The 13,755-nt window shown below is 43.9% G+C and overlaps 1 protein-coding gene across 1 annotated transcript; it reads right to left on the bottom strand.

Moving 5' to 3' along the window:
• Positions 1–279: 279 nt before the first annotated feature.
• On the bottom strand, positions 280–8,177 carry LOC114479128 (spore wall protein 2-like; the record flags this gene model as incomplete). The annotated part of the gene is given in 3 exon segments (XM_028472639.1): positions 280–361; positions 363–1,068; positions 8,105–8,177. Coding segments are annotated over 3 exon segments (861 nt in total), but the record flags the coding sequence as incomplete, so codon positions are not given.
• Positions 8,178–13,755: the final 5,578 nt, after the last annotated feature.

Below are 13,755 nucleotides of genomic sequence, written 5' to 3'. Positions count from 1 at the left end.
ACTTCATTTATAGAGTGCTTTTCACTGGTAAAAAACACAAAGTGCTGTACAAACATTTCAGTATCAACCCGTCTAAAGAAGAGGGAAAACGGGAGAACTATGTATTGACTGTCAACTGCCAGTATTCCTCAGAGGCGTCTGCTGATCTCTTTGATGTGTCATAATGAATTATTTCTGTTGAGTTCAAATAAGTTATCTGAGCAAAAAAAACCTTAACATATTGTACTAAAATGTGTTCTTCTTATTCTTGTTGTTTTTTTGTTGTTTGTCGTCTGGTTCATCTTCTTCTTCTTCATCTTCTTGTTCGTCTTTGTCTTCTTGTTCATCTTGTTTGTCTTCTTTGTCTTCTTCGTCTGTCTTGTTTGTTTTCTTTGTCTTGATCGTCATATTGGTCTTCTTTGTCTTCTTTGTCTTCTTTGTCTTCTTTGTCTTCTTTGTCTTCTTTGTCTTCTTTGTCTTCTTTGTCTTCTTCGTCTTCTTTGTCTTCTTGTTGTTGTTTGTCTTCTCCGTCTTGTTCGTCTTCTCCATCTTCTTTGTCTTCTTTGTCTTGTTTGTCTTGTTCTTCTTGATTGTCTTGTTTGTCTTCTCCGTCTTCTCCGTCTTCTCCGTCTTCTCCGTCTTGTTCGTCTTGTTCGTCTTGTTCGTCTTGTTCGTCTTCTCCGTCTTCTCCGTCTTGTTCGTCTTCTCCGTCTTCTCCGTCTTCTCCGTCTTGTTCGTCTTGTTTGTCTTGTTTGTCTTGTTTGTCTTGTTTGTCTTGTTTGTCTTGTTCGTCTTGTTTGTCTTCTTTGTCTTCGTCTTCTTCTTGTTGTTTGTCTGCTTCGTCTTCTTTGTCTTGTTCGTCTTCTTTGTCTTGTTCGTCTTCTCCGTCTTCTCCGTCTTCTTCGTCTTGTTTGTCTTCTTCGTCTTGTTCGTCTTGTTTGTCTTCTTCGTCTTGTTTGTCTTGTTCGTCTTGTTCGTCTTCTCCGTCTTGTTCGTCTTGTTTGTCTTCTTCGTCTTGTTTGTCTTGTTCGTCTTGTTCGTCTTCTTCGTCTTGTTCTTCTTCTCCTTGTGTTTTTCTTAATTTTCTCTCTTACAATCACCACCAAACCGTAAGGATTAGAAAGAGCTAATATTCACACACTTGTGAAACACCTACTGAAGTACAGTAATGAAGCATTTAACTCTACCGTGTTAAATGCCTTGTACAACATGAGCAGGAATTAATTTTCCACGTGTTATTGAGGCTGTTGCAGCACTTTAAAATTGGGCAACAATGAAAGTGTTGGTGGTGGAAGAAGAAGAACATTATTGCAGTGTGTGATTGTGAGGCCCCCGGAGACATATTACAGATATGGCAATAAAAAATAATTGACTTGACTTTTTCTTAGTCAGGGCTAGAGTGTGCCAAGCATATTAAAGGACACACACACACACGTCCACAACTCTTTATCGGACTTTGTTGTATTTCTTTTCTTTAATTTAAAAAAGAAAAAAATCACTGAATTTCCTGGACTTTAAATATTGAACTTTTCTCACTGGTTCCGACTTTTTATATTGTTTTTTGAGTTTTTTTTCTAGCTTGATCTGCTTTGTCTTCGTGTATTCAGACACTGCAGATTAATTCTTAATCTATATGCTCCTCACAGAAAGAAAAAAACCTCCTTAAAAATAAAGCAGCATGACACACTCTCCTCTGCGTCACTCTGTGGGAATAATATAAATAATAATGAGGTGGACCAGCATTGAAGTCGTATACATTATAGAAAGGTTGTGATGTTAACTAGTTATTTGACCCTATGTTATTCACTATCTTTACTGTCCATGCATTCAGCTGCTTTAGGACCACCCCTCCCCCCCTGCAGGCGCTCTGTCAGAGGAGATGCTTTTCCCAATAGTGATCTCAGATTGCTTGTGTTTGTTAAACATGATGGTTCCCCAGCTGCTCGTGCCCAACCGCAGTGTGTTATTGGCTCCAATAACAGGAAATGTGCTCTTCATCCAACAGAGTCAACAGAAAAGATAGATATGGAAATTTATTATTATAATTATTATTAAGCTGAGGAATCTATTGGTCTTTTTTCTAAAGCACAATGAAAAAAATATATAAAGCGAGGCAATTTTAGGCAAAAAATAAATAAATACAACAGCTGCTTGTACAACAGCATATTAGGGCCAAGTTAAAATACAAATCTGGACACTACAACATTAAAGTCATATTACTTCCGAAATAAAGTTGTAATTTTATGATATAAAAGTCATAATATTTCAAAATTGAAGTCAATTCTGAGCGCTATACAATCGAAGGGTTTTTAATGCAGCTTTATTCTCAAAAGACTGTAATCTTGAAATATTATTACTTTAATAAAATTACAACTTTAATCTTGTAGTGCTCAGGTTTATTTTTCTTTTAATGTAACCTTAGTATGTTTGCATTCAAACAGCATTAATTAAGACTCTGAAAATGCACACATTTTAGTGTGAGTGATGGACATATTTGGTTATTGGGCCTATTAGGGCTGGGCGATATAGAAAAAATTCTATATCTCAATATTTTTCCTCAAAATGTTGATTTACATTATAAATCTCTATATTTTTAACTCAAAGTCAGAAAGACAATTCTGGGTTAAATTTGCTGATTCAAAATGCCACACAGGTTCATTTATTAACGAACGGCTGCACAATATGTGCCACTTTTAGCTTTTTCTCCTATAAGGGACAGCACGTGTGAGTGAGTTCTGTAGTGTGGCTTGTTTAGGGGAAGCAACAACTACAAAAGCATATATTTGAATACAAAGAAAGCTATCAAATAAAAAACATATTTTTATTGGCGATACTGGGAGTTTCTATATCGGCAAAATGGAAATCTCGATATATCTTGATTGTCGTTATATTGCCCAAGACTAGGCAAAATATTAGTGAAAAAGTTTGGATGAACTACGGCCTGGCCCACGGAACGTCTCCGCGCCGAATAGCACGTACCACCTTCCCGAGAATTCAGTCAAATGACTTGGTTTTATCGAGTAAAAAAAGGTCTTCGCAAGGCTCTTGACATCCGCTCATAGAATATCCAAGTCAAATTACAGCCCGATTCAACGAGCATTAACGGAGGAGTAGTCATTTGAAAAATGGGGCCCCCGTGGCACATACAGAGTAATGGGCCCCATTCATATTCATTGGTATGTGTAAGTGATTCGGTACCACCAACTGTCGCATTATTTGACTCAAAAATTAATGAGAAAATTACTTTAAAGCTGGGGTATTTATTTTTTTTAATTAAAAAATATTATTCAAATATGAAATATAAAATAAAAAAAATTCTTACTAGCATCATATAGTATATCATAAAAGTAATAATTTCTACTTGAACTCCTCCACCTGGGGCAGAACCTCATCTCCAACCCGGAGAAGGCACTCCACCTTTTTCCGGTCGAGAACCATGGACTCGGATTTGGAGGTGCTGATTCTCATTCCGGCCGCTTCACACTCGGCTGCGAACCGATCCAGTGAGAGTTGAAGGTCACGGTATGTTGGAGCCAACAGGACCACATCATCTGCGAAAAGCAGTAATGCAATACTGAGGCCCCCGTACCGGACCCCCTCAACGCCCTGACTGCGCCTAGAAATTCTGTCCATAAAAGTTATGAACAGAATCGGAGACAAAGGGCAGCCCTGGCGGAGTCCAACCCTCACCGGAAACGATTTCGACTTACTGCCGGCAATGCGGACCAGACTCTGACTCCGGTCATACAGGGAACGAACAGCTCCTATCAGGAGGTCCGATACCCCATACTCCCGGAGGACCCCCAACAGGAATCCCCGAGGGACACGGTCAAATGCCTTTTCCAAGTCCACAAAACACATGTGGACTGGTTGGGCAAATTCCCATGACCCCTCAAGGACCCTGCTGAGGGTGTAGAGCTGGTCCACAGTTCCACGGCCAGGACGAAAACCACATTGCTCCTCCTGAATCCGAGGTTCAACTATCCGGCGGACCCTCCTCTCCAGTACCCCTGAATAGACCTTACCGGGGAGGCTGAGGAGTGTGATCCCTCTATAATTGGAACACACCCTCCGGTCCCCCTTCTTAAAAAGGGGGACCACCACCCCAGTCTGCCAATCCAGAGGCACTGCCCCCGATGTCCACGCGATGTTGCAGAGTCGTGTCAGCCATGACAGCCCCACAACATCCAGGGCCTTAAGGAACTCCGGGCGGATCTCATCCACTCCCGGAGCCTTGCCACCGAGGAGCTTTTTAACCACCTCGGCAACCTCAGCCCCAGAGATAGGAGAGCCCACTCTCGGGTCCCTGGGCCCTGCTTCCTGATTGGAAGGCGTGTCGGTGGGATTGAGGAGGTCTTCGAAGTATTCCCCCCACCGATCCACAACGTCTCGAGTCGAGGTCAGCAGCGCACCATCCGCACCATACATAGTGTTGACGGTGCACTGCTTCCCCCTCCTAAGACGCCGGATAGTGGTCCAGAATCTCTTCGAAGCCGTCCGGAAGTCGTTCTCCATGGCCTCACCAAACTCCTCCCATGTCCGGGCTTTTGCCTCGGCGACCGCCGTGGCTGCGCTCCGCTTGGCCCGTCGGTACCTGTCTGCTGCCTCCGGAGTCCCACAGGCCAAAAAGGCCCAGTAGGACTCCTTCTTCAGCTTGACGGCATCCCTCACCCCCGGTGTCCACCAACGGGTTCGGGTATTGCCGCCACGACAGGCACCGACTACCTTGCGGCCACAGCACTGATCAGCCGCCTCAGCAACAGAGGCACGGAACATGGCCCACTCGGACTCAATGTCCCCCGCCTCCTCCGAGACATGGTTGAAGTTTTCCCGGAGGTGGGAGTTGAAGCTCCTTCTGACGGGAGACTCTGCCAGGCGTTCCCAGCAGACCCTCACTATACGTTTGGGTCTGCCAGGTCTAACCGGCATCCTCCCCCGCCATCGGAGCCAACTCACCACCAGGTGGTGATCAGTTGACAGCTCCGCCCCTCTCTTTACCCGAGTGTCCAAGACATGCGGCCGCAAGTCCGATGACACGACTACGAAGTCGATCATCGAACTGCGGCCTAGGGTGTCCTGGTGCCAAGTGCACATATGGACACCCTTATGCTTGAACATGGTGTTTGTTATGGACAATCTGTGGCGAGCACAGAAGTCCAACAACAAAACACCGCTCGGGTTCCGATCAGGGGGGCCGTTCCTCCCAATCACGCCCCTCCAGGTCTCACTGTCGCTGCCAACGTGAGCGTTGAAGTCCCCCAGCAGAACGAGGGAATCCCCAGAAGGAGCACTCTCCAGTACTCCCTCTAAGGAATCCAAGAAGGGTGGATACTCCGAGCTGCTGTTTGGCCCATAGGCACAAACAACAGTCAGGATCCGTCCCCCCACCCGAAGGCGGAGGGAGGCTACCCTCTCGTCCACCGGGGTAAACTCCAACGTACAGGCACTAAGTCGGGGGGCAAGAAGTATAGCCACCCCGGCCCGGCGTCTCTCACCGTTGGCGACTCCAGAGTAGAAGAGAGTCCAACCCCTGTCGAGAAGGCTGGTTCCAGAGCCCTTGTTATGTGTCGAGGCGAGACCGACTATATCTAGTCCGAACTTCTCCACCTCGCACACAAGCTCAGGCTCCTTCCCCGCCAGAGAGGTGACATTCCACGTCCCTAACGCTAGCTTCTGTAGCCGGGGATCAGATCGCCAAGGCCCCCGCCCTGGGCGACTGCCCGATCCACACTGCACCGGCCTCGTATGATCCCTCCTGCGGGTGGTGGGCCTACGGGAGGGCGGGCCCACGTCGTCCTTTCGGGCTCTGCCCGGCCGGGGCCCGTGGGCAAAGCCCCGGCCACCAGGCGCTCGCACTCGAGCCCCAACCCCGGGCCTGGCTCCAAGGTGGGGCCCCGGTAGCGCCAATCCGGGCGACGTGAACTTCCTTTGATTTTGATTTTTCATACATGGCTATTGAACCGCTCTTAGTCGGACCCGTCACCTGGGACCTGTTTGCCTTGGGAGACCCTACCAGGGACATTAAGCCCCCGACAACATAGCTCCCAGGATCATTCGGGTACTCAAACCCCTCCACCACGTTAAGGTGGCGGTTCATGGAGGAAAAAGGTGGAGTGCCTTCTCCGGGTTGGAGATGAGGTTCTGCCCCAGGTGGAGGAGTTCAAGTACCTCGGGGTCTTGTTCACGAGTGAGGGAAGGATGGAGCGAGAGATCGACAGGCGGATTGGTGCAGCGTCTGCAGTGATGCAGAGTCTGCACCAGTCCGTCATTGTGAAAAGGGAGCTGAGCCGAAAAGCAAAGCTCTCGATTTACAGGTCGGTCTACGTTCCAACCCTCACCTATGGTCATGAACTTTGGGTCATGACCGAAAGAACAAGATCACGGGTACAAGCGGCCGAAATGAGTTTCCTCCGTAGGGTGGCTGGGCTCTCCCTTAGAGATAGGGTGAGAAGCTCAGTCATTCGGGAGGGGCTCAAAGTAGAGTCGCTGCTCCTCTGCATCGAGAAGAGCCAGATGAGGTGGCTTGGGCACCTAATTAGGATGCCCCCTGAACGCCTCCCTAGTGCGGCGTTCAGGGCACGTCCCTCCGGAAGGAGGCCCCGGGGAAGACCCAGGACACGCTGGAGAGACTATGTCTCTCGGCTGGCCTGGGAACGTCTCGGGGTCCCCCCGGACGAGCTGGAGGAAGTGGCCGGGGAGAGGGAAGTCTGGGCCTCCCTACTGAGGATGCTGCCCCCGCGACCCGGAAACGGCTAAGCGGGAGAAGATGGATGGATGGGTAATAATTTCTCAAAAAAATTGTACGTCTGCGTGATATGCCTAATAATTAATTATTTCAATTGATGAAACCCTGGAAGACAAATTTTTCACTCCCTCCAGCTCCAATCACAGGATTTAAAGAAAGTAAGGGTGAGCAGAGTCCGAGAAGGAGCCTCCTCGTTGGCTGCCGCTATATATAGTGAAGCGTGTGCGCGGTGCAAACTTGTTTTCAGTCTTGGACTAACTTTGGACGTGCAAGTGGCTGTTTTTCTTCTAGACAGGTAAGATAATGTTCCATTTTCCTATATGTTGTGTGCATCCTTTTGCATGGCAACGTGTTTTACTGGTACTGCACGTTCTGCACTTGTACGCGATTTCGTGGATTTTCGTGAGAGGAGGACACTGGGAGGCATTATCAGAGTGGGGGACGGGATTTATTGTTTGAATTCAGCCATGGTTCAAGAATCCGGTAGTGCAGCTTTAATAGATATTGCCGAAAAAAGGGGAGTTGGCCCCCAGGCCCCTTGGGCCCCTAATCAAATTGTGCGAGGCAAAATCAGAATCTATGTTGAATTACCTTTGAAACGATTTATCACATGACTATGCTCCCATAAATTTGAAAACTACCGAAAATGGGGAGTGGACCCCGGGGCTCTTGGGTTCCATTTTAAAGAAAAAAGGACTGAGGACATCTCATAATATTCATTCTTAGAGTATTCATACCAAACTGTGATCTAACGGAGCAATCATTTGAAAAAATGGGGCCCCAATTATATATTGGTATGTGCCAATGATTCGGTACCACCAACCGTCGTAATATTTGACTCGCCAATAGATGAGATATGGACATTTGTTTTTGTTTTTTCTTCTTTTTGGACCCCCCGGGCCCCAAATTGAAAATCGGGCCCCCAGCGTCACTGCGTACACATCCATACATTAAACCTATGAAATTTCAGCCCGATCCATTCACGAAAACCAGTGGAGTAGCGATTTTAACTAGTGTAAACAACGAGAACGACAACGAGAACAAAGTGAGTGGCGTTTTGAGTCCAGTAACTAATTCACGTCGTACTAAGATTGATTATGAGCATATATGCGCATCGAGGCGTGTTGTAGTGCCACCTTTAGGACTATTGCATCACTGTTTACCATTTACAATTAATCTTTAATTTTGTGTTTTATTGTCTTCATGAATATCAGTATTCCAGCTACATTGCAAAGCCTGCAGCATTTGGCCCTCCACCTTTTTCCCTTACTGCAAACCCAAAGCTGGATGAATCATCCTGATCCAGTGCTGGGCTGTCGGGTGAAACCGTGTAAGCGTGTGCTCTTACATGTTTGTGATGGTGTGGCTTTGTGTTCATACGTGATGTGACAGTTTCACTCTGTGCATGGCAGTGGGTCACAGTGCCGCGGGCGTACGGTGACCCAGCTGGCATTTACCGAGCGCTTGTTTGAGGTCAGGTTAAGAACATTTATTGTGGGCTTGTGCGCGAGCTCTAACCATGTGTGTGTGTGCGCGTGTGTGTGTGTGCGTGTATAGGTTTTTACTGCAAGGTTTGATTGCAGAGAAGAAGATCTGAATGTGATATTTTCCATGTTGGAGAACATTTGGCAGCCGAAGACACAAACTCACACAATTGCAACAAAAAAGCATTAGTTTCCAGGAATTATTGGTAATAAATGCTAAAAAACCTGGAGTATAAATCCTTTTTCTTGCTCTTTTGTTTTGAAGTCAACCGGGTGCTTTGTCAGTAGCACAATGGAGGGTCTCCGAAATGTCGGCATGAAATGTGTTTTTCGTGAGATTTATGGATCAAATGAGCACATGTTGAGATTCTGCTGGGTCACTTTCTTGGTTAAAACGTTTTCAGAACTTTCAAAGGTGGAGAATCAATGCAGATATTCAACCTCAGTGTGTTTCGGGTTTTTGTCGTTTTAAGTTCCAAATGCATCTTGGGAAACATGGAAGTATACTTCATTGGGAATGCTTATCATCCTAATCATACTTGTAGTATATATTAGATAGTATATACTAGTGTTGTGGTGGTCAAGACCGGTCTTGGTCTCGAGACCAAATTTTAAAGGTCTTGGTCTCGTCTCGGACTCTGAAGCATTTTGACTCGGTCTTGTCTCGGACTCGGGCTGCCCGGACTCGGGATTTTCCGTCAAGACCGTTCGAGACCAGCACTAATTCCTGCTATTTTTAAACTTTTCTATAATGTGATAATAACACGGAGAAGAACGGGATAAAACAATCCTTTATTCATTATTTAATCCACCCTGTATAATGACCACAACCTTCCTTAATGTGACTGAGTGACGTGTGTGACACACTCATACGTGTGTAACTACGGTGTCAGTTTGGACCGCGGAGCGCAAGGGAGATATGAACTAATCACCGGTAAAAATCCCAGTAAAACTCCAGAAAACAATCACCAGTAATAAATATTATCTCCCTGGTAAAGACAGTAGCTCTAATAACTGGTAAAATGATAAACTGATGATATTACAGCCTGTGAAGGCTGGATAGGGGACGCACTTACTCTGCTTCTGGGTCCTAGTGCCAGCCGTGTGATGAAACCTGTTCCGTTTACCGTGTTTACTGAGGTCTGTGTGTGTTTAATAAGTCCGTGTGTGTCCGTGTGAAAGTCTGCATGTTTATGCCACTATCCATCCACTCTTTTCATTATATCCATGTCTTTTAAGGCTTTATTACATACTGTCGGCTGTAGTCCGGGCCGCCGCCATCTTGGTTTATGTCGTCACCAGCGCGTCATCGCCGCAGAGTTGCACTAGCACAGAATCACTCAAATAACTGTAAAGAGGTCTTATATTAGTCTATTTTCTTTTTAAAGTGGTGTTTTTTGTGTGTCTTTAGACTCCAATTACATGTATGTATATAATATGTTCCCCACATCTACCTGTAGCTCTATGTTTTTTACGCTGATGACAACTTGTTTGTAGTTTTATTTCAGAAAGTTTCACTTTTACAGTTACAGTTGAAAACCTTTGTTAATTGAATATCCTAGTTATATTACAGCAACCAAATTAAACTATATCAACTAAGTGAATTAATAAAAATAACCTGTGTAAAGGCTTTTTCAAACTAAAAAATTATCTTGTGAACTCTGTGACCTGTTGACCTGCAAAACTCAAAAAATCAGAATCAAGAATCATTATTTCTTGGCAGAAATGCTTTTAAACACTTGCTGTACATTCAGCAGACATAAAAATATTGTTTTCAAATATGTAGAATAATTGTGAATTTATCAGTAGCAGTAGTAGTTTTAATATTTTAGTTAATTTTTTGCAGGCACCTTTTTTGTCTGTCAAATGTATTTCAAATAAACTAAAATTAAAGAGAGAATGTTATTTAACTGTTGAACCTTGCCATAATTTTATTATTTATATATTTTTTTAAATTGAAAAAAAAATGTCTTGTTGGTCTTGGTCTCGGCTTGTCTCGGTCTTGGTCTTGACTCGGTCTCGGCTCCCGAAAGTCTTGGTCTTGTCTTGGTCTCGGTGCATTCTGGTCTCGGGCAAGTCTTGGTCTCGGAGAGTGCGGTCTTGAACACAACACTAGTATATACTCATTGTGTGTGTCGTCCGTAGTACGTTGTTAGTATGTGATTTCGAACACAGCCATAGTCTAGGCTCGAGTCTAACGCTTGCTTTGGGCGGCCATCTTGGAATATGTTGCGACAGGACGAGCATGCTCAGAACGACTGGAATTAATTTAAGCCGGAATGAACGTATACAAGATCGAGGAATTCTTCAATCCGGAATTAAAATCTGAAAAAAAAAAAAACAGTCACTTCGAATTCGAATTCAGAATGGCCATTTACATTTACAGGGTCATTTTCATTCATTTTTTAAAAAAAAATGATTTACCTTTTATTCTGAATTAAAGGTGAATTAAAGCTCTCATGTTAACGTAGCCATTTTTTATCCAAAGAGTTGCGATCTACATGAAGTTTTCTATCAGCAGCTTTAGTTTCCAGCTCATATTATGAAAATGAATGGGAGTGTTATGTATAGGCGTGTACCTTTAACCCTGTCTGTAGGAGCGTAAATTCATTTGGCACAAGAAATAGAAAGAATGAATGTGATAGAGCATAAAGAGGACAAAAGCAAAGTGAATAAAAAACATTGTCTTTTTTTGCGGGGCCAACATTGCATCTTTCCGTGCGTGTTTTCAACCATAAAACTCCCCACAGAACAAAGTGGACCGTTGTGAACTCGCTTCCCCAGCACGAACGTCCTCCTCACTGCTGCTGCCGTTTCCGTTGTCTCAGGGTGAACTCAAGCGTTCTCTCAACACGATGAATATTTAATTCAGGCACCTGCTTGACAGCTAAGTTAGGCCTGAAAGCCTCGGCGTGTGGGTGTCTGGGCCATATGGACCATCGGAAACATATGTTAGGACTCTGGAGAGCCTGACAAGAAACCATTTTCCTCTGAGTTCGATTAAGAAAACACGTTTTTATTATCATCTTCTCAGCTTCTGCTGTTTTATTTTTAGCCCTTAGATTAGCGTGCCGATATTTTAAAAGGAAACTAAACAAACAAACATGCAGTTTATCGTTGCCACACAGATGCCTGATTAAAAATTCAAATCTACGCTGTGTTTTAGTGGAGGTTGTGAAGATTTTCAGCTCTATGTTGCCTCAACCTGTGGGTGGGGACTCAAGAGTGGCTCGCGGACCCTTTAATATATGGGTTGTTGGCTTGTGTGTGCTTTTATTTTGGAGGAGTACTTTTAAAGTACACTTCGAAGTAGGTCTTTGAAGGTTTTCAAAGCACAACAATTATATACCTAATTTCATTATTTAATCCTTCATGTGCCAAACTCAAGGGCCGGGGGCCAAATCTGGCCTTTCAGAGCATACGATTGGCCCCAGCTGGAGAAAGTGGAAATGATAGCATAAATAATAGTGTTTTTTTACTCAAATTATTCCACAATATCTCTTCAAATTAAATACAAATTGGTAAATGTATATAATTTGTTTTCCAACCTCAAACCTTTGGCCCACATGTGATCAAACTATTCTGAATTTGGCCCTTGAACTAAAATGAACTAAATATATAGAAAGGTAATACAGGACTTGTCTGCAGAAGTGAAGCAGTGAGTAGGAGCAGCGGGTTGTAGAAGCTGACAGGAATGACCAGGTTTAGTATATTCAGGAGCAGTTGTGTAAATAAAAGTGTAAGACTCACTTTATTAGGCTTTGAAAAGCAAACCAAGACAATTATCTTCATTTAAGGTATTACGTTTGAATGTCTGCGCTGTGGATTTGCACTTAATGACGTTGGAAGTGCTCATTTTGATTGTCCGCGCTTTGCTTTTCAGAGTCACTTTAGACATGATGAAAAATATAAAAAATAAATAAATAAAAAAAATCACAAATTGTTACTGAATTGGCTGTTACAGTTTGTGCTCGAGCTGTTTTCTAATGCTTTCCCACCACTTTAAAAACCTCACTTTTGTCCAATCAACACAATGAGATCCAACATTCCTGCACTCAGTGGACCAAAAGGAGTCGATTAGGGCTGACAATTCTCATTCTTACTGAAACACGAGCGTGTTTGTGTGTATAAACAAACAACCTGCTACTTAAAGGAGCATAGGGCAAGAAATACTCACTCCATAGTGAGTGCAGCTACAGCTGATACAATCCTTTTTCTGCACAAGAACATGGATTATCCTTAGTTTTGATACATGGATTATGTAAATAGATACACTGGGTCTTTTTTAGTACAAAAACAAACGGAAATATGTCATTTGTATAAGGAAAAAATGAGGTTTTCACTGGTCGGTTTTGGGTCGGGCTTGGGTACAAATATCAAAATGTCTGTCTCAGACAAGGACGAAAAAATGCGGCCCGATCCGCGCTCAAACTGCAAGACCTCCGCACATGCCTCCGCGGAACCAAACAGTCTCCAAGCCGTAGGGGTGCTCGATTATAGCAAAAGAAATATCCCGATGATTTCAGTCATTAATGAAACAAAAAGTTTTTCATTTTTCAGTTTAAAACAATGTAAAATATATTCTTTAAACGTAAATAAAACCCTTCAAACACTAAAATCAAGTACAGTGGGGCAAAAAAGCATTTAGCAAGCCACCAATTGTGTAAGTTCTCCTACTTAAAAAGATGAGAGGCCTGTATTTTTTTTATCATAGATATAGTGAGAAAGGCTAGGCTAGCTTTAGCTTTTTCAGACCCAGAATTACAGAACAAAAAGCAACACACTTGTTCAAGGCAATAGGGAGAACTCTTGTGATTGTTTCTTGGTTATTGGGGTATCGCCACCTACTGTACTTAAGCGAGATGTGTGTGTAGGTTTTTGGTTTTGAAATGTCAGCCATTAGCATTAAAAGACTTAAAATGAATGTTTATTGTTTCACAAATTCTGCCCCATGCTCCTTTAAAGTCTAAAGCTTCTCTTGAACTTTTGCCCAAATTTCACGTTTATGGCTGCAACGGAACTCCACTTTACACCGCAGTCGCTACTGCCGTTTGAGCGGCGTAATCAGATCAGTTGGATCCACATTCGGGGGCCAGTGAGGGATGGGAGCATGTGGGGCTGCTAAATCAAATCAATGAGTTAATCGATGAGTAAGGGCTGGAGGAAGAGGATTACTTAGAGCTGCAGGAAACACTCAGAAGGACATTCACTCAACTTGATTAAAGGCTGTGCTTTAGGCTGGTTTGATGTCGGCCAGCTTTTTCTAAAGGGGCCGAAACCACATCGGGTCAATTATGAGTCGGGATCTTTTTTAATTAGTCCAAGTGTTTGCTCTGCAGTCTGGCAGATATGGGAGTATGACCAACGCTTAGGCTTTGATTGATCCGTCTGCCCACGTTGAGGCTCCTCGAGGCTTTAGAAGTTCAGCGCTTTCACTGCAGTTCTTTTTTGTTGTTGTTGTTGTGCTGATGGACAGCTCAGCTCTGCTCGTCAGAAAACCAAAAAGCAAAGAAAGCCCTTGCTATGGTTAAAAAATCTCGGACTAAT

Source organism: Gouania willdenowi, chromosome 2, assembly GCF_900634775.1.
Source record: "Gouania willdenowi chromosome 2, fGouWil2.1, whole genome shotgun sequence".
Lineage (NCBI taxonomy): Eukaryota > Metazoa > Chordata > Actinopteri > Blenniiformes > Gobiesocidae > Gouania > Gouania willdenowi.
This window is presented reverse-complemented; position numbering and strand designations above follow the sequence as displayed.